Source organism: Catharus ustulatus, chromosome 5 (genome assembly GCF_009819885.2).
Source record: "Catharus ustulatus isolate bCatUst1 chromosome 5, bCatUst1.pri.v2, whole genome shotgun sequence".
Taxonomy (NCBI): Eukaryota; Metazoa; Chordata; class Aves; order Passeriformes; family Turdidae; genus Catharus; species Catharus ustulatus.
Genome location: NC_046225.1, coordinates 11,201,200 through 11,227,378, shown reverse-complemented (window position 1 = coordinate 11,227,378; position 26,179 = coordinate 11,201,200). Strand labels below are relative to the sequence as shown.

Sequence of the window (26,179 nt, the reverse complement as noted above, 5' to 3'; positions counted from 1 at the left end):
AGCAGGGGAGACTAGGATGAGAGCAGGACCCAAGGCACAACCAAACACTCAGCAGCAGCTCCTACCTTACAGTCAGATCCAAATCCAAGTCCCTTTCCCCCACACTTTGTGGTGTTACAACACAGTTTCATTTTGTTACCTGAGTAAATATTGTCTGTCTTTCACAACATTAACGTGACAGATAGCTCAGCAGCTAATGATGGCATTTTAGGTGTTGGAAGAGCAGCACTGATATTCCAACTCCTTCTGGGAGCAAGCCTCAAAACTACAAATGCTGTGATATGGAACTACCAGCATGTTTGCCACAGCACAGAGGCGTGCACAGGCTTGGTTTCTGCTGAGCCTCTAAAATTTGCTATTTCTTGATGGAAAAAAAACATCTCACAGGAGCCTGAGTCCAGAGACCCTGAAATGCAGGCACACACAGGCACTTTGGAGGCAGCAGTCATTTGCCCTATTTCAGGCACCTATTTCAGACATCCCAGACTGTTTGTAGTCTCTGTGACGCTGTCAAAGGGAGGTGCTGACCTTTTCCTCCTCACAAGATGCACCATGCCCTTTCCCAAAACCTATGCAGGCAAGCTCCCAAAAATCCCTCATTTCCCACCTCCTGTGCCAGCCCCACACTCTGTATATATCTATTTCTGGCATTTTTCTACCATCCTGCTCTGAGCAATGACCTCCAGCAAAACCAGCACATCACCCTATGGTCTGTTGGGATGAAGGCTCACAGGTGTTGTACCACTGCAGCTGGAGCTCATGGCTGGGCAGGTGCTTTGTGCCATCCCTGCCAGATATGTGTGTCCAGATTGGGAGGTCCTATAAATCCATATTCATCCATCAGCTTGGCTGAATTCACTAATTTGAGACTGTGACTTCATCAGAGGTGGATAAGGATGTCTCATTTCTGCCTGGCCACGGTCAGATCCAGCACATCTTCCTGAACACAGGCACTGTTGCATCTTGCTCAGTCAAAACAAGGGCAGGGACAGATGCCCAGCTCTGCCTCGCAGCAGGGACTGGTTTTGGCAGTTCAGGCACAGCTACCAGGCAGCTCCAGTGCCAGTGGGCTCTCAATAGCTCAGCACTGAGAGCAGTAACCATAGAGACACTAGCGGGTAATTACAGCTCCTAACATCTCATTCAGAGCACAATATCTTTTACAATCACTTCCTGCTCACAATTCAACCCCTTGGGAGGTGGCAGCAGTAAGCATTTGTCAATCACAAGCTGGAAGTGGGACAATAACCCAGCCTTAATATGAAAAGCTCCCTGCAGCTTTCACACTGTGCTTGCTCCCATCCAACTGGAATTGCAGGGACCTGGAAAGCAGCATGGTGTCAGTGCTCTCAGGAAGGAAAATACAGCAGTGGTACCTCAGTGAACTGCTCAGGATGACATGGGGGCAGCTGTGCTGTTTGTGCAGGTCGGGTGTGTGTCTGTCTCCTGAGTCACAGCACCCTGATTTCTTGTTGGAGGGGAAAAAAGCGTCAGAAGGAAGTGACTGATGGAAATGATTGTGTGAAACAGGCACTGAGGGGGTGCAAATGGGTAATGAGGAGGCACAGGCTGCCCAGAGTGGGCAGAGAGGTCAGGACAGGGCTGGCAGTTCAGGGATGGAGATGTCTGTAAGGAGTGCCAGACCCTCCTGGAGAGTGGTCAGCACTCCTCTGGTTCCTGTGCTCTCATTATGGCTCACTCAGGCTAAATTTATTGCTGCTCGGTGTAGCTGGAGAGGAAGCATTACCACAGTCCCCTGGGAGCCTGGAAAAATGGGACAGACACCATCAAGGCAGCTCTGAGCAAGAGATCATCAGCAATTTGGCTCACACCTGCAAAGGATGTTTGAATTCTCAAAATCCTAAAAACTTTTAGAAAATACCATTAAAAAAAAAAAAAGCCACTTAAAAAACCAACCAACCAATCAATGAACCAAAAAAACCCAAACCCCACTACCAGAACACAAGCAATGCCAAACAAACAACTCACAGAACCAGAGAAGTCTCAACCAATACAACCACAGAAAATAAATGCATACCACATCCCACATCTGGTGACTTTCATTTGGTTCATGATTAACTTTTTATTAGCTACTATTATGTCAGTGCTGTACCCACATCTTCCACAATATTCCATATTGCACAAGGGTCTATGCAACAAAAATCCCATAGAAGCTTCTTTATACAGGAATCTACATTCTTATGGTGAACTGCTTTTCAGCAAGAAACAAATATTAAATCCAAGGAGATGTTTCTTGGTTTTCCACAGTTTCTAAAAAGGTGGTTAAATACTGGGGGGAAGGGCAGGCCAAGCTTAAGCAGTACAAGCATGTTCTGAATATCAGAGCAATGAAGAAAAATCTGGATTTGTGTACTGGAAGTTGTTTTCCTGAAAACAATATGTAGGATTGCTGGTGACAAACCTGTATAAGCACTCAGCCAGCAGCCAAAACGCTGGTGTGCCCTTCCCAGCACCCTAAAATGCAGCTCAGGAACATCACCACGGCACCTGACAGCAGCCACCCCCGATCCTGAGGCAGGGATCTGCCTTCCTGCTCCACTTTCACAGGGACTGCAGTAGGAATTGAAGCTGACTGCTTTGAAGACCCACATTTATGAGATCTTCAACTTACTCCCCCAGTAATCAATTCACCTAATTCAGATACCAGTCGTAAATGCTGGACCCAGCCTTCACTCTTAACACCATGATGACTTTAACACCCTTCCTTGTTTGATCTATTGAGAAATAAAACTTCCTAATCCCCCCTCCTCACCACCCCCCAGCTGTTCTTTGTCATTTCATACCAATCACCTTAAACGAGCAGCTGTAAATGACAGATGAATTCTTACACAACAGCCTTACTCTGCTGGACAATGTATTCACACTCTGTTAAACTTCCAGCAGAATTCAATGGCACTCCTCAAAGCCCTTGCATATGTGTGATTGCACATGCCAGCCAGTACCTTTTGACTTCACTATTCCTGCTGGAATACCCTCGTGTTTTTTGTCTGAATGCTGAATGCACAGAAGAGTATTGCACAGGAGATAAGAAGCAGGAATCTTAAAAAAAAAAAAAAAAAAAGAAGAAGAAGCTTGTAAGAAATGAATACCGGATAAGCATTGAAGAATTCGATTTTGCATAACCAGTAACTGAGATGTGAAAATGAGTTTGATATGCCAACAGGGAAGACTGATGCAAACAAATGAGAGCAAGGTGCTGTCTGGGGAAACAGGGTCGAGGACTTGTGCTGTCTGTTCCCTACCTGCACTGTCCCACAGCAGGACCACAAAGCTCCCCCCCCAACTATTTTTTAGTAACTTCAGGCCTTCAGTTATGGACAAAAGCTTTCCTGAAGGTTTCTAGCATTTGTGACTCCTGGCACATTTGCACATTCCGGTGCTGCCTGCTCCAGTCACGTATGTAAATGTGCTGGGGGAGCAGTCTTGCTCTGCCCAGATGTAATTGCATGGTACACTCTGTGGCTTTCTAGGAGGAAGTGGCATCACCACCTCTGTCTTCCTCTCCAGGAGCAGCCCAAATGGGAATGCAAAGCCATGAAAGGACTTCCTTTGTCTGCCCAACCACGCGGGAGCAGGAGGATCCCTGGAAGCATCACCCCAGCTCGTGTACCAGGGCATCTTTACCTTCAGCAGGGCCTTGGCACTCCTGACTGAAGAAATCAAATCACAAAAGCTGATCCATCTCACCATTCCACAATCCTCTCAGCACTGGGGGTTTAAGCACTTCACTACCCAGCCCACGTTCAAATCTCGCCCGTGCCCACAGCCATCATCTCTTCATGTGACTAATGTGCTCCAGCAGGTGAGCTCAAATCTTTCCATTCCCTCCAACTGAAAAATAAATGGAACAAAGGGACATTTCAGTTTGATTCACTTCCTTTTTTTTTTTCCTTTCAATGAAACCAAAGCCCAAAATAAAGCCGATGTGAGCTGGCTGAGCATTAAGGCAAACAGTGCAAAGAGGCATCATCAAACCCCACTCAGGTTGTGACCTCTTCCAGAAAAGCCACTTCCCATTAACAAACCCAGCCCTTGCTGAGCTGCACCAGGGCTGCCTCACAGCCAGCAAGGGGTTTAATGGCCATGATTCCATCCCATGGAGCAGCACAGGGAATGCTCCATGATAGAGGTGTGGGATGCAGCACAGAGGGGCTGACATGTGGGAACAAGAGCTGGACATGGGCTGGGCACTGCAGAGCCCTGAGTGATGCACAGCCCACCAGCACTTGGGCTGAAACCTCTGCCTCTAGGGAATTACAAAGAAATTAGAAAATATATAGTAGTATCAAGAATTTTATGTGTAGAAATAGCCCAAACTATTATCCTTTCTTTCCTCTTCTGTGAGGATTAGATCCTGAAGTGGTGGCCATGGAGATCTACACGATGTGGGGTGCTGCTGACAGGCTGCCCCTTAATGAGTGTGGACCCCAGGAGATGAATTCCTGGGGAAAAGCAGGCAGCAAACAGGAATTTCTGCAAGGTGGAACTTCCACACAAGTGCTTTGCTCGCTCCCAGTTTGGGTCCTGCTTCCTTCTGAGCACAGGGAGACAGACACCCGTGCCCACACAGGGATAAGGTACAGCATCCTTCTCCTTCCCACTACCTCATCCCATGGCAAAACTATAATTTGATTCCTCTCTCCTCAGCTATTTTTGGATTTTTCAGCACTGAAATTAGCATAACTCATACAGACAGGAAGTTGTTGCTACAGCACTAGAGAAGGGTGCCTGGAAATGAAAACCAGTCTTAGATTAAAAGAATGATGTCAAAAACCCTTTTAATGAAAAATACCCTAGATAAGACCCTTCAAAATAATGCTCTACTCCTTTACTGTCACTTAATTTAGGCAAAAAACAATGGGAACACTTTTATAACTGCACTGCATAATTTACCAGGAGTTTCTGCAATGGCAAAGAAATAAACTAAATACTTTAAATAAAAGTAAAGAACAAGAAAATTCAATAAATAGGAATTGAATCCGTGAGGCACATCTTGAATATCAGAATATAACCAGACATGACCATCTGGAATCATCCAGGAAGTCTTCACTCAGAAAGTGATTTGGCACCCCTACAAAAGAGATGAGATGGATCGCTATAAAAATCCAAGGAGTTCACTGAGGATCAGACACAAACTTTAAATCAGCTCGACTACATCGAGCCTTCTCTAAACCCAAACCTTTGCCTAAATAGGAAATGAGCCCATGTAAATGCCTTCTGAATTGCTGGTGCTGGGGACTAAGAGATGAGGGGTACCTTATACAAGAGTGTTTCTCTCCTCACCCCTCCCTTCCTGACAGAAGATCCCTGCCACCCCCTGGAAAGCAGGAGAGCATCCTGCTTATTGCCCTTCCAGCTCACCCATCCCATTGCCCTTTTCTCCCCTCTCCCCAGCACAAATCCAGCTCCCTGAGTGACCCCAAACAAGAATTGGGACTGCAGAGAAAGCCACCAGCCACCCCACCACGGATATTTATCTCCACTGAGCATCCTGCTTCTTGTTTAGAAACTTTGTTTTGAAATAAACACTTCTTCAAATACCTTTCCCATCAGAAAACGAACGTGCTGGGCGTGGATCGCCTTCTAAAACTACTCTCATCAGGTCATTCACAAGTGGTATTTTTAAACCCCCGGCTGGCCGAACAGTAGACATTACAGACATTACAGACATCACACCCACCCACCCACAGCCCTGTCTTTGTCTTGCCGGAGGCTGCGAGGCATCGCACACGCAGATGGCAGGTCTGATGGCAGCCTGACCTTCGTGCTGGCACCAGCAGCACACCCTCCTCACTATTTATTTCTATTTTAGGAGCAGGCATTTGCACGGAGTTGAGGATGCACCCAGCAAAGGGAAAAACCTGAGGAAGAGGGGAGCAGCCACCCTAAAGCTGGAGACACAATGCCATGGGGAGGGCACCAAAATTATCCTGCGCCCTGAAAATCCTAAAAGCAGCTCCCTGATTCAGAGAAATGCTGTACAAAATCACACTTGGGGATTCCTGAGGAAGACAGAGGCAGCACTAGAGCTGAAACAGGTCACACACTATAAGGAATATCAGCAGAACCAGGACCATGAGAGGAGAGGGTGACACTCCACGCTAAGACCATGCTGCTCCTGAAATAACAAGGAACAGATTAATTGCAGTGTTTCACAATCCTTATGTCTCCTTATGGACCAAGGCTCTGCTGCTCTCACAGAATCACTCAGGTTGGAAAAGACCTCGCCAATCGCCAAGTTCAGCCCATGACCAAACAGCACCAGTCCAACCAGACCATGGCACTGAGTGCCACATCCATCCTTTCCATAAACAGCTTCAGTCTTGGTGACTCCACCACCTCCCTGGGCAGCCCACTCCAATGTCCAATCACCCTTTCTTGGGAAGAAATTCTTCCTAATTTCCAACCTAATCCTCCCTGGCACAGCTGGAGGCTGGGGAGAAGAGACTGACCCTCACCTGGCTACACTCTCCTTTCAGGTAGTTGTAGAGAGTGATAAGGCTCCCCTTGAACCTTTTTTTTTTTTTTTTTTCCAGGCTAAACACCCTCAGCTCCCTCAGCCATTCCTCAGCAGACCTGGGCTCCAGACCCTTCAGCAGCTTCACTGCCCTTCTGTCATCAGCAAAGATCACAGCACTCACTAAACAAACAGCCTTGACAAACTCCTTTGTGAATCTTGACACGCTTTTTACATCAGATTCCTCATCACAAGTGGACTTGGCTTTTTTCCCACTTATATTTGTTTCATGGTGCTCCCAAACAGCTGCAGAGCCTCTTCACAGGGCAGCCAGGCTGGAAATCCAATGAAATGGCACCCATAGATAATATAAAACTTGTTTTGCCCCTACCCTAATATTTAAATCAATCATGGCTGGCAGTTTTAAGGTGAGTGCTCAGCAGAACATCAGAAATGAGGAAGATGTGCCTCAATGAGCAATCCTTGCTGTGCTGTACTTCCCTGAAAGCCTCCAGCTTTGTGTCTGAAGTGATTAAGTGAAATAGCAACCTGCTCTTGAGACACATGTGGAGATTGCTCAACTTGTACAACGGGTTTTCAGCAGAATTGCTCTTAAATCCTCCCACTGAACTTCATCTCTCATTATTAAAGCAAATGCACACTTCAACAATAAAAAGAAAGCACATCTCTGCAGCCCAAAGAGCAGCAGGGCACAGACAAGATCTTTTCAGGTTTGACCTGTGTCTACCTCTTGCTGGCTTAAGGACTCTTCCTGCTCGTTTTTGTTCCTCTTTTTAAGAATTTGGTCAAGAGAATGGTTTGAACAATGCAGACCATTAGCTTAGTCTGTCTGGCTGAAGGGCAAAAATAGCCATCCCTCAGTCTGAGCTTTAAAATAGCTCCTCCCCAACGGGACTCAAACGTTCCCCGGCTGGGCAAGATGTTTATTTCTCTCCCTCCTTTTCCAGCATTTAATTCCAACCTATGCAGGCACTGTGGTCGAGCATGACACAGCCCAGAGCAGGTCTCAGGAGACAGGATGAGAGTCTCTAACACCCTGAGTGCAGCTCAGACAAAGCCTGGTACAGCAGCAGCACAGAACCCCAGCCCCGTTCAGAGTCACTTCCCAGGGGCTCATTCCATACATCCAGGCAACAGGAGCTCTGCCTGGCACTTCTTGTCTTCCCAAGCATCATGAAAATCACAGAACTGCATCCAGTACAGCATTTAATGCAGATAGAACAAGAAATAAGAAGCCACAATAGAGTTTTGGCTAACTGAGCTTGCTAAAGGGCTGGAAAACTCCGTGTAATAAAGTAAAGGAATTACAATGTGGAATTTGGCAGAACTGCTATATGGAATTAAACATTGGTGATGGAGGGCTCCAGGGTTAGAGCAAATCAAGAGAACCTGTTTTTAGATGCAGAACTGAGCAGCTAACTGTCCAAAACAGAACACATAGCAAGATTTCTAACTTGGTGTCTCTGTGATTTTTTAAAAAAGTTTTTAATGATAAGCCACATTTGGTGAGATTTTTCACTAAAAATCTCTTGGAAGATAACTCAGTTTCAATACACTCATCAGCAGCTCATGTGCATTTATTATTGTGCTCCAGAGATGCTTGCTAATCTCAAAAGCACTCCAGGCATTGCCCTTGGAGTCAAAAGAGACCCTAGAGAAGGGCAGCCTTTAGAGTCAAAAAAGCTGTGCCAAAAGTTCGTTTTTCAGAGCATAAAATCTTCAGTCCAAATTCAGCACAAGGAGCCTCCAGAAAGAAGTCAAGCTTTCTTTCTTTTGAGGAAAGGAGTAATATACTAATATTACTTAGTCCAGAAGTTAAAACTTACATTTGTCTATGTACACATCTATATATTACATTTACTATTGTTATCAGTGATTTATTTATGGTAGATAAGTTAATTTAGAAAGAAATGCGTGCAAAAATACTTGGGCAAACTTCCTGATCAGAATCTCTATTATAAGATACCTAAAGAGACACAATTGATATCCTCCTGCCTCCCCAAAAATAAGGCACAGAAGGACCCTACCTCCAATATTCCTCTGGTGTGGCACAACTGAGGAGAGCTGGTCAGAGGCACCAGTTTCCTCCTATCCCCAGCACTGTCTCCAACCAGCTTTTCTGCCTTTCTCAAATAAACTGAACTCCCCATGAAATGCCTCTATGGTCCACATGAACCCTATCAATGATATCTTGTAGGAAAGGACAAGGAATACTTGCCAACATTTCCAATGGGAGTTGCTGCAGGCTGTGATCTTTTGAGAATCTAAATAATTTATACAGTTATCTAAATGAAAGCAATTTCACAGGCTCGTGTAAAGCTTCAGATGCATCTTTTGTTAAGGAAGTTACACTGATACTTCCCTAAATTTCCTGATCAATTAATTAACGCACACACACATCAGCACTGACTGCAAGCAGACTCAAACTGTTTCATGTCTGTTTGTTGTTTTGTGCTTCATTTTGCTGGTTTTTTTCCTTCTCTAGTAAAAGGGAAGACACATGGACACACAGCTAGGTATTATATCATTGAGATATTAGCCAGTATACATGCACAGTTTCTTTATCTACAACACTTGAGTTCCACCTTGCTTACACCTTTTCATTTTGGGGCAAAGCATATTCGATGGAACAGCCAAACTTCATTTGTAAATCACAATGAGCACTGATGTTCAAACTTACTTTACATTTTAAAAATCTGGAAGCTGAACCCTGGTGCGTGGTCTGGAAGCTGATGGCTCAACACCACTCTCTTGTGGGCAGAGATATGAACCCTCTGCCCAGACTGAGCACGCAGAGGTGCTCAACAAAAGCAGCTCCAATAAAAACAAATGTCTTCTGAGCCCAACTCAGTCTCCCCCACAGTCAGCCTGACCCACAGATCTTTGCTGCCAGAGAATGCACTGCAGGACAGGCATAACAATAAATATAACTCAAAATCCTCTGAGGTTTTGCTTTTTCCTTTGTTTAAAGTGTCTGTTCAGCAGCTGTCACAGTGAGGTAGATAAATCAAATATTTCCACCACCCTGTGCTCATCTGTCCTCTTTCTTCTATGTTTAATCTTCCTCTATTGTTTGCTGTGTATCCTCCCTTTCTCTAGCTCAGCAAGTGCTTCCCTCCCCTCTCTTCCCCTCAAACCTCACCTGGATGGCACAGCACCTCTTCCTGGTGGGAGAATTACTAATCCACCCCTGAGAAGGTTTCCAAAAAGCACACTGCCTGCCACAGGGGGACTGACTAGGACTGATGGCTCCAAGACAAGCTCAGGCCTCCTGGTGACACCAGAAAGCCACCAGAGATCTTCCCAATCAAAGCACTTTGTCATCAAAAGCAAAGTTAGAAAATTTTGTTTAATTAAAAATTTTATAAATCTGTAACAGCTATGATAAACAATGTATAATCCCTCAATATCCTCAAAACCAAAATGTTTCCTCCCCACTGCCCTGTAAGTCCCAAGAAAGCAGTTCTAACACAGAAACAGGCAAAGCCTACAAATCCCACACAGTTTTCCAATAATAACCTTCAAACTCCTACAAATTTCCACTTCAAGTTTCTGCACAGTTCTTCACAGTCTGGCACTATTTTTTTTTTTTTTGTGAATTAAGAACTTCAAGGTAATGTTAATAGCCATTATCAGAAAATCTTATGACAAAAAGGGTTCATATTTAGCTACTCGTCCTAATTTCTGGGAAGCCACCTGAACAGTTTTCTTCTATCAGCTGAGAGTCCATCCATATCTGGAACACTGAAAAATCACAGCAAAGGCACTTATCTTTGATAACCCAGTAAAGCTAATCCCATAGTACAGCACAGCACAAAGCAAAGTTTTGAATGGATAAAACCAATCATTTTTTCAGCATGCACAACAAAAGAAAAAACAAACGGCAAGTTCTGAAATATGCCCACTCCTTTCAGGCACTGACTGGCTGACAGACAAGCACAATTTCAACCCCAATAGGCATGAATTAGTTTCCAGGCAGAGAAGCAGAGATAAAAGGGAAAAGGATTTAAAGAATTTCTCATGGGCTTTTGTCAAAGGGGTTTTTTCTGCTTGGTCTACAGAGCGAGGGCTCAGCTCTGATTTCAGGTTCTTTTATTTATTTATTTATTTATTTATTTTATTAACTATAAACTTCACAGCTGTCCACATAAAACATGGTCAATTTTTGTTCATTTCTCACTGTATCTGGTCTGATCAACACCCAATGTCTATTACCTGTTTGGGTGAACAGAACAGAAGCCAGCAAAACTGTGACTTTACAAAGAACCATATTAAAATATTATCTAAAGTGACTGAATTTTCACCATTTGCATTACAGTTCTTACCATTCACACACTTCATTTTGCTTCAACCTCTCTTCCAGTCAGGCCAGCGCAATATGCAAAGAGTCCTGTTTAGGAAGAGAGGATATTGGCAGAATGGGGAATTTGAGGCTGGATCTGCTGCCTTCATCACTGGAAGTGCCTCTGCTCTTGCACTGGTGGATCCCCTCCACTATTTCTGGAGAACCTCACAGAAAGTATTCCAGGCCTGCTGGAGCATTTGAGATGAGAAAAAAAAACAATAGATAATAAACTCCTAATGCTTGCAGAGCCAGGAACCATGAAGGCTCTGCTGCAGAGGCTCATGGAGGTTTCCACACTCCTCACCAGGCAGGCACAGCCATGGCAACAGCTTCCAATAGCAAACTCCTGAGTTATGCACAAGCCTCCAACCAACACTGGGTTTTACAATCTAATTTAAAATTTCTACCTTTCTGCATGTGCAGCACACTGAAACAACACTGGGCAGCCCAGCAGGGACTGGCATCCCCAGTGTTCCACTTCCCCAGGCTCACAGCGTGGTTGCCCCAGCAGATCCCTTAGTTCAGCTCTTCTGGGAGCAGCTGATGCAGCACAAACTCTTGCACCCTCTCCCTTTGGCTCCCCTCCCTGCAAAACACAAAATATGTCCTTCCCACACAGCACTGAGCTCCGCTGGCCCGGAGCCCGTCAGCACTAAACTGTCTTTCTGATTCAATTAATCCACCAGAATTCCAGCAGCCCACTGCCCCCTCCTCGTCCCATGGCAGCCTAGGATTCCACCAAGACCCATCTTCCTTCCCTGAAGCACAAGGCACTTGCTGAGAGGGTCAAAACACATCTCAGGAAAAGCAGCAACATCTTCGAGGATTTCCAGCACATCAGTGGCAGGCCAAGAAGGAGCACTTCTTCTATGCTATGGTACTGTTTCTTCTTTATTCTCTATTAGAATGCTTTATATCTAAAACTGTGCAGTTCTTTTCCACTTGCTGCAAAATACCAGAAGCTTTCATACAGTGTCATCTGTTTTAAGGATAACATTTTAAATGTTTATGTCTAGAATAGAAAGAAATGTCCTTCATGAGAGAAAACAGTGTGTAGTTACTCTGTTGGGGAAGACAAACCTTATCTTACCACTGGAATATTTATTTTTCCAGTGATCCTGCAAAACAATAAAGCATTATGGCCAACAAGAGCCAAGAAAAGTACACATCTCCTTTGGAACCATACAGTGGTCCAGCTGCAAGCCATGGTGTGACCTAATTTCCTAATACTTCAACAGTCTCCCCAAATTGAAATTTCAGTTTAGGAACCTTAGTCCAATAGACAAGGCTAAAAAAATCAGATTCACCTTCTTTATTCATATTGGAAAAGAAAGAGAGAGAAACTCTGGCTGGTCTTGGAGGAACCTTTCAAAAATGTGTTGGTAGACCTAGTACAAACATGTACCAAACAGGGAACCCATGAAAGAAATGTAGGATCTGGGAGAGGATAAAACCCACTAACTAATACCAAAATAATTCTGCCAATAAGTAAGTCTCATTTTGATCCTCCTCAAATTAAATCAAAGCAGCTCATTTTGACTCGATCTGGTCTTAAATTGCAGAGAGCCCTGGTAAAAAAAACAAAACCTCAAAACTCTAAAAACTCAGATCTAAATGAGTAGAAAAAATGAAATAGTGGAAAGGAAACATAAGAGATGAAACAATTACATTAAGTTAGCATGAATGGTTTGTTAAAAACTGCTTTAACTTGTCCTGAAATACTTTTGGTTTGGTTTTGATCTTTCTGCACTCTGCCATCAAGGACTTATGCCCGATGGCTTTTGCAGCTGTAAAACTGGCACCATCAGAGGGACCAATTCTCATTAGCAGCTATTTACTGGTACACAGTGAGTGAAACAGTTTTAATGCTTTAATATTTTTATTTTCTTATTGTGATCTTTTACTCAAGTCAGAAATCTGCCTTTTAGTTTTATGTTTGTGCACACATGAACCAGGTTCTCCATGTAAAATGTACTCCTGTTCTCACAAGGGCTTTTGAAACAGACCTGGAAACAGGAATGTGCTATGCCAGTTGTAATTGAAAAGTATCACACTTATGTTTTTATTAAAAATTCATGTCATTGATGACTATTTCAAGTGACTGCTGTTAGAAGGGCAGCCCTGTAGCCTCCTTGCCATGCAAACCCAGCACCTCCAGTGAGCATTGCTTGCTCAATAACCCAAGAAAAAATATTGTTAAATTACTAATTTCTTGGTCAAAACCCCCTCTATACTCAAGAAATTTTCCTATTCACCTTTTGGCTAAGTTTTCCTGTAGATTCTCCTGCAGAGTATAATGATTTCATTTTTTCCAGGGAGATGTCTCCCTGCTCATATTTTTTAAAAATAGCTTCTTGTGTAATCATTCCTTTCTTACAGCTCTATTAAACTTCTGTGCCACAAAAGCTTGCTTTTAAAAATCTCTTCTGCAGGTCGTATTTGGAAATTAAAGCAAGAATAAAGTGCAAGAATGAAGTAAAAAAAAACCCCTCACAATCCATCATAGGATGCTTCAATCAGTGTGGTCAGGCTTCCCTAATAATTCGATGCTTATTCAAGACCAAATACTTAATTCAAGACTTATGCTTCCTATGGGCTGCTGTGGGCTTGCTGTTAATAAAATACAAAAGCCCTGTCCTGACACCTTAACTCAGATTTATTCCAATTATTTGAACAAAGGCAATAGAGACAACTTTTACAGACAGAGACAAGCCAAATTGGAAAACTGCAATTATAAATATAAAGAACTTCTCATTTGTAACTCTAACACTAGTTTACTGTAACAAATACGACAAATGAGAGTTTTAAAAAAGGAAACTCAGTTACATGACATGCCCAGATCTGTGCTGCTCACCAGCATCAGAAAGAAAGAGAACCCAAGCCTACCTGACATTCACATCCTTCTTTCCTCAGCCGCTTGCCAGGCCTTCAGAAAGCACAGCATGCAGTTTTTTAGGGCTTTACATGAAACTGGATTATTGCCCTGCATTTCTGACAAGTTGCCTGCATAACCCTCAGTCTAACAACACTTGCCTTGATGTGAAGAGACTGCCCCTATCCAGCCCAGTGAGGCTTTTTGCATATGCTCATTAATGGCTTTTGCTGTATTCTGCTTTTCCCTCTGAAAACATCTTTGACAGTAAACTAACTGTAAACTAACTGTGAATGCCAAAGAGATAATAGATAATTAGTCAAGGGGTAATTTGGAGACTAACTGTGAGAAAAAATGGATTGCATAGTAGATATGCTCCACTAATGAGTATTTTGATCTTCATTAACAGAAAGATAATGACCTTAAACTATGTTTAAGGGATCTTCCAAAAGCATACACATGGGGTGACAATTTCCCAGGAAGCACAGGAAGCAGGACTGCATCCAAAGCAGGACTGCACCCATTCTTCAAGCAGCCTGGGCAGCACTTCTGAGCTTGGAGAACTGCTGAGCAGAATTTCACCACTTAATTCTTCCTGCCAGACACAGAGGGGAGCAGCCAGGAGACACCCCGGCCATAGAGGTGCCACAAGCCTCAGAGTTCAGTAAAAAAGAGGCATTTTTCGCAAAGTGGTATCTCAGAGGGGTGGATAAATACTTACATATATTTGTAAGTATTTAAATACTCAACCTATGTCCATTCACAGCTCTGCCTTGGTAACACCCACTGGAGTTTGTGAACACAGCCCACAGCTTAACCAGTGTCAAAGAACTGAGACTAAAGTGCCCTCTAGTTAAGCTCCTCTCACATCTGAGTTTAAAGGACACTGCATAGCAATTTTGTGGGTCTCCAGACTTAAGTTACAGCAGTCACTACATTGCTTCCATCAGTCATTTCTAGGCCATTACACCAAATCCTAACTTGTTTTGTTTTTATGTCTCTTGCAGAAAGGAAACCTCTAAGCTCTGCCCCTGTACCATTAATTATTGTCCTCTACAAGATCTGGAAAACATGAAGGCTGTAGCTCTCTTCATTTGTCTTGTAGGACCAGTTTTTGCTATTCCAGTAAGTTCTCATCATGCTATTGTTACCAGGCACTTAATTTCCCATTCTGAGAATATTCTGTGCTATCCTATTGACCTATACAAGATTTTCATGGACATGTAGATATTAATATATTTGTCTTTTTTTTAGACCCATCCTGCAAACCACAAGCTCAGAACTCACAGACAGAAAACTCCAGAAAAGGTACTCTTCTTGTTCTTTAAACAATACAAAGTAATGTATATTATTCATCTTAAATGTACAAACACATTAGCACATATATACTGGTTGGCAAATTGATTTATGTTAAAAAACTTCAGGTCCTCTCACCTATTAGTGTCGAATATCTCATGCCTTGCATATTAAACAATTGAAAACAGGACAAACTCTAAAGCTCAAAATGGAAGTTTCACTTATTGACAAAATTACCTTAAATGAATCCCCACATGTCACCATTATCCATATTTGTACAAGCAATACGCTCCAGTGACAGCCAAAATTGTTGTTATCACAGCTCCAGAGCAGGAGGAGGATGAAATCCTCAATTTATCACACCAGGGGACCATGTGCAGTCTCAAACATGTAAGAATTTTTCCACCATATGTTTCATTATTCACAGTGCAGAGCGTTAGACACAGGGCCAGATGCCCTGATGGCAACGAGACAGGATTTCACCAGCCCTCCCTATGCCACATATGTGTGCCAATGCCACAGCCCACAGTTTCCTATTCATGGCTGACCCAAATAAAAATTCCTTTTTGCTGCACTGTTCTGGTGAGCCTTTGTGGCTCAGACACAATGGATCTCGGCTCCAAGCCACTGGAGGTTCAGAACTACTGAACTCAGATCATGCTCTGTAGTAAGAGATTAAAAATCTCAACTCTTATGCTAACTATTTTTAAATTTTTAATTATAAACTGTATCCCACTCTGTACAGTTTTTCAGATATCTGGATAGTGCTCTGCACTCTGAAAAACAAAAAGTTAACTTTTCCTAATGAAGTATCCAGCAGAGGAAACGGTATAAAGATTAGCTTGTAGCTACAGCTGTCTAACAGAAATAACACACAGAAGACTTCAAAACAAAACCTTGCAACAGCCAATGAATCATCAGTTCCAAGTGTGTGCATCATCTATCAAAGGCCAGTTCTCCCCCACAGTATCTAATCACAGATAGTGACTGAAATTTGTCCAAGTTCCTTCATGAGCACTGCCAAGACATGAGCCAAATCTTTCTCAAACTGCTGCTTCAAACACAGGAACCCACAACAGAAAGCCTTGAAGGCTTGTTTGGCCTTGTGTTTTCTGAAGCTGTAGAATTTTGGAAAAGCTCCACAGTGAATTTCTGTTAGGTTGGAACAAACTTACAATCTTCCCCTGAAAAAGTTAGAGTTGGAACTGATACAGTGAAGATAGTGCCCAGCATCAGCAAGGACACCAGGCAAAAGACAAAATTGAAAAATATTAAGATACCACTTTGACATTAGGAATAGGACATAGCTGATCTACAAGAACCAAATTAATATTTCCAATCCTACCTCTAAATAAATAAATAAATAAATATATATATATATATATATAAGCACTTGTGAGTGGAGTTTCCAAGCAATCATGGGACTGCCCAAATTAAAGGAAAAAGCTTTTCCAGCAACTTGGACGCTTAGAAGGGCCATTCTTCCCAAATTAAACCTCCCAAAACTTTAATAAAAATCAGCATCAGGTGCTATACTGCTATAAGCAGAAAGCAACCCTGAACATCCATAGGTGTTACTCAGAATTACACACAGAAAGATAATTGCTTCAGCAAGACCTGGCAGTCATTTTAGCACCTGCTTTCCAAGCATTTGAACCATTTCCACTGAAGGTACTACTTTTGCTATTGGCTTGACAGATTACTGGAAAAAAACGGCACTCAAACATTTATTGTTGATCTCATAATTGTCACCACACACTACATACAGCTCCTGGTGGCTTCAGCCAGGAAGCAATGGTGTATCAGGCTCAAAGCAGATGAATATTTGGATTATAAAATCAATTCAGAGCACTCCTCAGGAATCACTATCACAACACCTCGTGAAAGGTGCCCTCTCTTCACCTGCTCCTCTTTTCCCAGGTCCCTTATCTTTCCCTTATCTGTGTAGGAAGTTGTTTCACATCCCCCTTCTCTGAGGTAAGTGATAATTACTGCAGCCTACAAGTGCCTGTAGTTATGACTAAAATACTAACTAGGCATTTTGAGATTTCACAAGACACCCATATGCATCTGTCTCTGAAACAGAGCTGCACAGACCTCTCCAGAAACTCCAGCAAAAAAAGTAAGGGACAGATAGACAGATTTTCTGAGAAAGAGAGGGGACATCAGCTGTGAATTTCATGGTCTGGCCAGTTTAAGAGGAGCACATACAAAGAAAACAAATAAAGTCAGCACCATGCTTTGCAATACAAAGCAAAAATAACACTGCATCAATTCAAATAAATCCTATGATTTATTAATCTCTTATTTAATTTTTTTAAAAGAGTGAATATATTCATCCTGAAGCCTCAAAGGAAGAGAACTCAGGGTATGTAGACAAGGGTGATTTGCTGCCCAGTTACAGAAACTTCAAACCAGAGGTGCCAGTAGCAGGCACTGAAGACAGGGATGAGCCCCAGACCATCAGGAAACAGGGAAGAGCTGGGAGCGAGCATCAGGTGAAAACCAGCCTGAAAAGCATTGATTTCCTTGCGCTGCACAACAAACTGGGTTTGGCTTCTGAGAACCAGGACAGTGACTCTGGGAGCAGTGGCAGGGAGCAGCCCAGCTCTGAGCACGAGCAGCTCAGGAAGCACGAGAGAAGTGGGAACACAGCAAGCCAACACCTCCCAGGCCACCCAGAACACCCAGGGGGTGCTTTCAGCCCCCAGCAGCAGCATAACATGTGGAAATATAACAAAAATGCTGTTGGCCTGGCTGAAAAAAACAGTGAGAGCGAGGAAGAGGAAATCATGGAAGAAGAGGATGAGGAATGGGGTGAAGAAAGTGATTACAGAGATGCAAAGCACAAAGGCCATCGGACACGTCAAGGTGACCGATACAAAAGACGGCAGCATGAGCACAGCATGCAGTCAGATGAGCTCCTGAGAGATTCCAGCCAACCAACCTGGAAAACCAAGAGACACAGCGAGAAATCTGACCTAGAGGAAGAAGAGAAGGAGAACAGGAAGAAGTCCTATAAAGAAGAAAGCCCCCTCTCTCAAAAAACCCGTGATGACTATCAGGATGGCAAGCAGCAAAGTCAGGAGGGAAAAGACAATATTCGAGTGAACTATCAGAGGGATCATGACACAGTGCTGAAAATACAAGATAGGGAAGACAGCAGTGATGATGATGATGGTCATGACAGTGGTGACACTGATGGTGAGGAATTGCTCAGCAATACCTGGAAGGAAGCAGCCTATGAGGAAGGGGAGAGAATCCAGAGTAATGACCAGGAGAGCACCAGCACTGAGCCTGAAGAGGAAGGAACCACTGGAGATGACCCTGCAGTTCATAGAGAGACTGAGGATGACCAAATTGTCAAGATTAAAGACCTTGCTCACTCTGAACAAGATATTGATGATCATGAGCCACCTGACTCTGACAACAAGCAACAACTGAAAATGAGGAGCTCTGTTCAGAACGTGAATTCAATGGACAGTGAAGAACAGGTAAATTATCTGTAAAATAAAACTTGACTGCTACAAAAAGGGGGAGGGAGACCAGTTCCAAATTTAAATTCCTAATGATTTAAATGACCTGTTGGAGAAAAACAGGTGACTTCTTAGTATGCAGAAGTCTCCTCTCCCCTTCCATTCACTATTCCTCTGTGTCACTGCACCCAGAGCATTTAGGTGACTTGGACCAGAAAGGAAGTGAACACCATACACATAAGAGCTCCAGCCCCAGCGGGGTGTATAATGAAAACCACAAATAAATACAGATGCACAACCTGAAATCCAATCTCCAGCTTACTAGGCCAGCCTGTTCACTCCTCTCTCACAAAGATTTTAAACACTATTACACAGAAGTGAACAGCTTGGAAAAGCAGAACTAAAGAGTTCACAGAATACTTATAAGAAACTCAGGCCTTACTAAGCTCCCATTTTCTCTCTCTCTCCACCTCCTACTCTATTTTTTCCCCAAATAACAAGAGCATGGTAATACTACCAGAGGCTTTATGCTCTTCTCACACATTTTGCATAGCAACCTCTCTGCTGAAAGCAGAGCAAACTGTGCCTCAGTCAGCTCTATATTTGGACTCCCAAAAAAATCTGTCCAAGTATTTTTTTTCTTCCCAAGATTTACCACAACTCTCTGCTTATGCCTCTGTGACTGTGCAGGTTAAGACTACAGGCAGTTCCCATGGTGAGATGGAAAGTGGCAGCAGCAGGAATGAGGAGGCTCTCCTTGGTAAGCCCCAGGCAAAGCTGGCATGTAACTCCCAGCTCTCTGCAGATGGGGAATCTGTTGGTCTGCATTTCTTTTCTGCCCTTTGCTGCACAGGATTTCACGTGACTGAACTGGGCTTGTGCCTAATCCTGCGTCCCAGAGAATCCCTTCCATACTCCCTTGGATTTAGTAACTTGTTTGTGCAAAACATTTGTAGGCAGTGCACAGATTTTTGTGTCAGTTATACAGAAGTGGGGATCACCTTGCACTGAGAGCTTTCAGTTTCAGAACAGTAGCTTGAACTCAAGTAGGAGTGGGACAAAGGCCAGCAAAGACAGATGGGATATGTTTCACCAAAGGAAGCTGGAAGTGAATGTCAATCCCTACAGAACAAACAGCTTTTCCTTAAAAGAAAAAAAAAAAAAAAAAGAATCAAATTGTTTCCCAATCCAATTCAAACCTGGGACTGCTAGAAGTCTCACAGAAATCCTTATCTAAAGTCTGGCCTGTTTTATTCAATATATGACCCAGCTTCATAACAAAATTAAAAATGCATTTTTAACCGCTTGATGAATATTGGGCTGTATTTTGCTGTGGCTGTCAGCAGTGTCTGACAAGCACTTGGCTTTATCCCAGCACCTCTAACAGTCCCTCTTTCCTGCTAGGATTGCCAGACACATGTCGGAATTTCCACTGCAAGAGAGGCAAAGTCTGCCACACAGACCAGCAAGGGAAACCCCACTGCATTTGCCAAGACCCTGCTGCTTGCCCTCCCACCAAAGACTATGAGCATGTGAGTATTTCACCCAGTGCACAGGACTGGGAAGAGCCACCCACTGTGTTCACAAGACAACATATTCCCCTGCTACTATTTAGAATGATTGCACCTTAAAAAGCATGTGAGTTTGAGTGATTCCAATAATTGCAAAATTCATATAAAGCACCCAAATTTGCTGAGTGTGGCTTGAGGGCAGTAGAAACCCATGTAACTACACAGTGACTGCCTTGTTTCACTCAGTCTCTCAGGGACTGCAGGTTTTCCCTGTCACTAGAAGTTCTACATAGCCATTTGGTGTTCTAGGCCACATGCCCTGTACATACTGAGTGAAATAATCCCACAGCATTTCAGAGGCTTTATTACAACCACAAAATTCAACTCAAGTGTTGTAAAACTGGGCCTACAAGTACAGTCAACTGATCCTCATGCAGGTCATAAAACAACTAATAATTCAGATAGTTCTGATCATGGGTACTCCTGTGGGTATTCACCACATGTTAATGAAGCTTTTATTGCTGTCATGCCTCTGAGTGACAAGGATTTTTCTCAACACAATGGTGGGGTGGTGGTTTTGCTTCCTCTAGGTTTGTGGTACGGATAACAAGACTTATGATGGCACATGTCAACTCTTTGGCACCAAATGTCAACTGGAAGGGACAAAAATGGGACGCCAGCTGCACCTAGACTATATGGGTTCCTGCAAATGTAAGCTTGTTTTTCTTTGAAGAATTCACCTAGGTATAAAAACCCAGTAGCCTTAACCCATCTGCCAGCCCTAAATTACCCTTTTTCCTGCAATCTGCAACTTGTGCATCAATTATCTGCTGAGACCTTCAAAACCCTAAACATGTTTTAAAAGTATCTGAAACCTAGACATCTTCCCTGTGCTTACAGCAATTAGTTGTTGACCTTATCTTCCCCCTGCACTCTTACATTTTCCTATTGCTATAACCTCTGAAGGTTTTTGGAAATCCTTGACCAGAAAAACAGTGTTTGCAGAGTTAATAAATGAAAATATTCATCTCAAACCCCCATGGAAAACAAAAAAAACCAACAAAACATCAACCAAACTTAAATGTCAAATGCAGCAGTCAGGATCTAAAAGCCAGAACTGATTTCCAACCTCTGCTACTGCTGCATATGGTAGGAAGAAAGTGCATTCCCAGCCAGAATAGTCCTTTGTTGTCAAAAACTCTGCTTTCATGCAACTGACTGATTAGAGCTTCACTGCACAGCTATGCTCAAAAGCTGCACAGATATATAAAGGTTGTGGCTTGCACAACTGGTTAAGCACATGCACCAAAAAATCGTAGATTTTTAATTGACCTCATTAGGTACATTCACAATTTTATTTATTAACAGCTCCATCAATTTTAATTTTAACTGGAAGTAGATCTTAAATCTCAGAAATGCTCAAATGGGAACTTAACAGATGAGTTGCTGATAAAAGCTTTTCTGTTTGGCACAGACATCCCCCCCTGCACTGATTATGAAGTGGATCAGTTTCCCCTCCGGATGCGAGACTGGCTTAAGAACATCCTTATTCAATATTATGAACGGGACCTCAACACTTCCGGGATTCTGACTGAAAAGCAAAGGAATAAGGTCAGCAATCCTTTCCAAATAAGACCATGCAGTTACATGGACCAGCCCAGAACATCTCACAGTAATGGCATGAATTAGGTGACTTCTGAGATGGCTTACTTCACACCAAAACATGAGCTGCTTGCCTCAGGGCAGATGATGTGATAAAACTGGTGTAATCTCCTAACAAGCTGAGGCTACTGCCCCCCTTAGCTGAGTCTGACAATCAAGCCACACGAATTTTTCCTTTCTAGTCATTGCAAAGGTGATATGGACAGCAGCAAAAATGTCCTAGACTGCCTGAGGCAAGCTTTTCATGCTGCATATGGTCACCAACACTAAAACACATTTCCCCAGTGGTATTTTATCATCAAGTTTCATTTCTCCAAAACACCTTCTTGCCAGATAGTTCTCTTCAGGACAGATCTTCATCCTGAAACAAAAAAATAACAATTTCTGTGTTGAGTTCAGGTCAAAAAGATCTACCAGAACGACAAGCGCCTTGTGGCTGGTGACCACCCGGTTGAGCTGCTCCTGCACGACTTTGAGAAAAATTACCACATGTACGTGTATCCTGTGCACTGGCAGTTTCACCAGCTTGACCAGCACCCTGTTGACAGGTAAAAAAAATAATCAGTGGTTCAGTTCTGATTTGCTGTTTTTCAGGCTGTTTTACTTTTCTAAACACCTCAAGGGATTCTCTACATACAGGACCAGTCCCTTAGCTGTTAAAGCCAATTTCACCCCCTCTTTAACAAAGAACTTTTTCCCTCTTTGTTTTCCTGATCATGTCCTAGCTCAGAATCTGCTATCCTCTTGCCTTGCATGATCATGTATTACACTGTAAGCTCTACAGTGTCTTAATACCTACTAATGCTCTCAGCCAGGAAGAAGTCCTGTTATTACTGAAGCTAAGAGCAACAGGCTAAGCCCAAAGGACAGAGCCCTGGCAGCAAAAATCCACTAGTGAGGAATCCATAGTCTGCAACTAACACCACAGAGGTCTCTCAGTATAAGGAGCAGATATAGTCACAGTTCAGAGGGAGCCTCCAGCTTCTGAGAACATGACTTAGATTTCAAGCTTTTGGTCATATCACCCAGTGATGGGATCTGTATTTCCAAGTTCAGACCTTCAGTATCTCAGGACAATCACACCTACTGTTTCAGAACACAGTTAAGCACTTTTGCAAGCTCGATATCCTGAGGATTAACACCAGAATTCCACAACTGATGAGTTTTGAGCAAGTGGTTCCTTACAATACTTGTAATTACCACACAGGTAGTACTTGTTCTAGGAAAAAAGATGCTAGCAAACAAACATGCAGCAAAAGCCTTTTAGTCTATCAGGTATCAGATATCTTTATAATGACCTGGGACAGATTCACTACAGAAGCACCTTAACAAAATCCACTGGGGCATCTCTGATAAAGCCACCATTGTTGTCTTCTAGCACCTTAGGTAAGCTTTAATAAGATTTATGAAGGCAATGCAGCTGTCCCTACCTGCCCTTTCTTTCAGATTGCTAACACACTCGGAGCTTGCACCCCTGAGAGCCTCCCTTGTTCCCATGGAACACTGCATAACTCGTTTCTTCCAAGAGTGCGATGGAGACCGGGACAAACTCATCGCCTTGAAGGAATGGTGCCACTGCTTTGGGATTAAGGAAGGTAAACCTAAAAGAACAGGCAGATGTACCTGACAGAATGTTCCTGCCAAAAACATTACTCAGACCTCAATGTAAGGCAAAGAAGACTGCAAAAGGTCAACAGGGTTAACAACCTAGCACAGGTTAATCCCAGAAGAATTATGGGACAGAAGGCATTTGGCCAAACAAGACTGAAGAAATGTGTTCAAAACCCAACCAGCAAGTCCCTCATTTTATGTGGAGGCTGATTCTGGTCAGAGGTCAGACACACAGAATTTTTCCAGCTCTTCTGCTGACAATTTACCAGTCATGAAGGATGAAAGTTTTAAGGAGTTATCTTAATACATGTATACTTCTGCCAATGATTGCTCATTCGTAGCATCAGTCACTTTATTGATAGTGTTACAGCATAAAAATGTCTCTTTGATAAAAAAGTTAATAAAGTTTTCTTCTTCTTTGTTGCAGAGGATGTAAATGAAAATCTCCTTTTCTGAGCCCAGCTGAACAGACTCCCAGCACTGCATTAAAACTGGTGAATCCTGGTTACTTCTGTAATTAACAGCTTAACAGCTTTCAAGAAAAAGGTGGGATAAGGTTCACTGAATTCTTATCAAACAACCCAAGTGCAGAAAATTTCCTTATTCATTAAAAGCAGAAAAATTTAACTATTTCAAATGGTTCATAGCTAAACAACCAGTGTTTCCCCCCACATGTATCCATGATCTTTCTGAACCAATAAATATTACTAACCTAATGACTAAGCTGTTCACAAAACTCTTCAGTAGAATTATAGAATGTAGATTTTATCACCCATTAAAATGGGGTTTGTTTCCTTTATTTACTGTATTGTCAGCTTAACACTCTGCATAGAAGTCTCAAATAAAATAGAAGTCTACTTGGATACATGGGTTTCATCACAACTTTGTCAAAGAAAATTCTGCTTCTTTCACCCTTACCCATCTTTTGTTCTCCTCATGAGAGTCATAATTTAAGCATAAAAAACCCCAGGACAGGATGAGATTATTCCTGAATCCACATAAATTTGTGATTTTAAGGTAAGCACTTCACTGAAAACACTCCAGGCATGTTCTGCTTTAAGGAAAAAGTCCCAAATGCTATTCCTAAAAAGGATGATCAGCAAACACCTTTCACCTTTCATGTCACCTCTCCAAAAGAAAGAAGATGGGAGTCAGAAATGCTATTTTGGTGGCTTAAATAGAGGAAGTCCCATCATCCCCTGGTAATTTGTTCCTGAACCAGCAAAGGCAGGTAATCTTAGTCCAACGCCAGCCTGATGCCCTGGGATAAAATGAAATAAGCTATGATTCTTTTCAACACAAGAATTTCTTACACAAGCCAGAGATTACTTCCCAGCAAAACCAGTTCCACTGCCAGTTTTGTTTTTTTCCCATAGTCCAGACTTGTTGCTCACTTCACATTCTGCAACATCACACAGCAGTGTGTAAATAACTCAACCTGGATGGCAAGTACCAAAGCACATTCTCTATGCTAGCTCCATTTGGAAAAGATCCTTTCTCTGAGACTTCAAATGTCTTGGGGGAGAAAGTAATTTTGACAGCACTTTTCCAGTCTGGCTGCAGCCTATTGCTTATTTGCTCTTCCTGCTTTTTGTCCAACCCACACAGAGCTGGGTGGCAGAAAGAACAGCTCTCAAACTGCACAGCTGGCCTCAGAAGGTAATGACTTTAATCCACAAGTTCCCATTTCTTCAGGAAAAATAATTTATGCTGCCTCTCAGTTTCCAGCTTCAGTACTCTCAGTATTATCACCCAAGTACTCTTCCAATTGCTACAGTCAGAATATCTACAGTAAAAAAACAAACAACAAATATTCCTTTCATAACACATTTCCACTGCCAAGCCTGTCAACCTTCCAAGGATTAGTAGGGGGTGCTATTAAAAAAAAAACAAAAACAACACGTTGTTTTTATCAGCTGAGAAGTAAGCTAATAACCCAAAATATCTGAAGGAGGCATGATTCATGACATTTTGTGTTTTTCTGATGCAAGCCAGAATATTAAGAACTGTATAGAGAGAGTGCAGATCCACATCTCAACTCCATAAAGAAGGGTCTGCTCTTGTGGGTCGTGCTTTGAAAACCCAGCTACACTGCTGGGAGTCTGCTCTGCATAATGTATCACATCACAGAAGAAATCAGAAGAGTAAGGATTGAAAGAAAAATTAATACCTCTTGGCATTACATTTTCACTTGAAAGGAACATACTAATAACTCTGCAAGATTCCCAGGGCTTCCTGCATAAACATCCATGACTCCTCCAGGTTTCACTAGCTAATTGGGAGGAGAGGTAGGGTTGAAAAGGAGGAAAGTCCTAAACCCATTCATTAATTAAGCAGGATATGGATAAAGTTTCAACAGCGCATGAGTGTGTCTCAATAATGTTTCAAAAGGTAATTCCAGACCATGATGTTTATCATCACCTTACTTCAACACATGGATCAAAATTCCCAGAGTCCTCAGGTCTCAATATCAGCTTTCAGTTGTCACTGTCACCAACTCCTGACATAACTGACAGCAATTGATTAAAAACACAGGGGGAAATGTCAGCAACTGTTGTGCAGCCCCTGTTAGCAGCATAAATGCCACAGAAGGCCCCATCAGCCTCCTGACTGCAAGTTACATCACCTGAGGGGTAAGAAACCAGTACAATTTACAAGATTATACTTTAAGGCTGCTCTTTTTATGCTGCAGTCTCAGCAACAGCTGTACTGCCATAAGCTATGGGAAGAAAAGGAACCTCAAAATTCAGCTCCACAAATCAGTCACCAAGTTTCATCTAACAACAGTTTTCTTCTGACACAGGGGTACAGTCATATATTCAGATGTGAATCCCAGCCATGCTGTAAACTAAAAAGTAATTAAATGTGAAAACTAATCTCTCAAAGTAGAAAATCACTGCAAAGATA

General features: G+C 42.7%; 1 protein-coding gene across 1 annotated transcript; it reads left to right on the top strand.

The window, feature by feature from the left end:
- The first annotated feature begins 13,684 nt into the window (after positions 1–13,684).
- SPARCL1 (SPARC like 1) lies at positions 13,685–26,090 on the top strand. The gene is made up of 10 exons (XM_042779272.1): positions 13,685–14,841; positions 14,971–15,024; positions 17,337–18,506; positions 19,179–19,248; positions 19,893–20,020; positions 20,590–20,710; positions 21,474–21,610; positions 22,061–22,209; positions 23,108–23,256; positions 23,700–26,090. Exons 1-10 carry the CDS (start codon positions 14,788–14,790, stop codon positions 23,726–23,728), a joined length of 2,061 nt encoding a protein of 686 aa, XP_042635206.1. The 5' UTR covers positions 13,685–14,787; the 3' UTR covers positions 23,729–26,090.
- Positions 26,091–26,179: the final 89 nt, after the last annotated feature.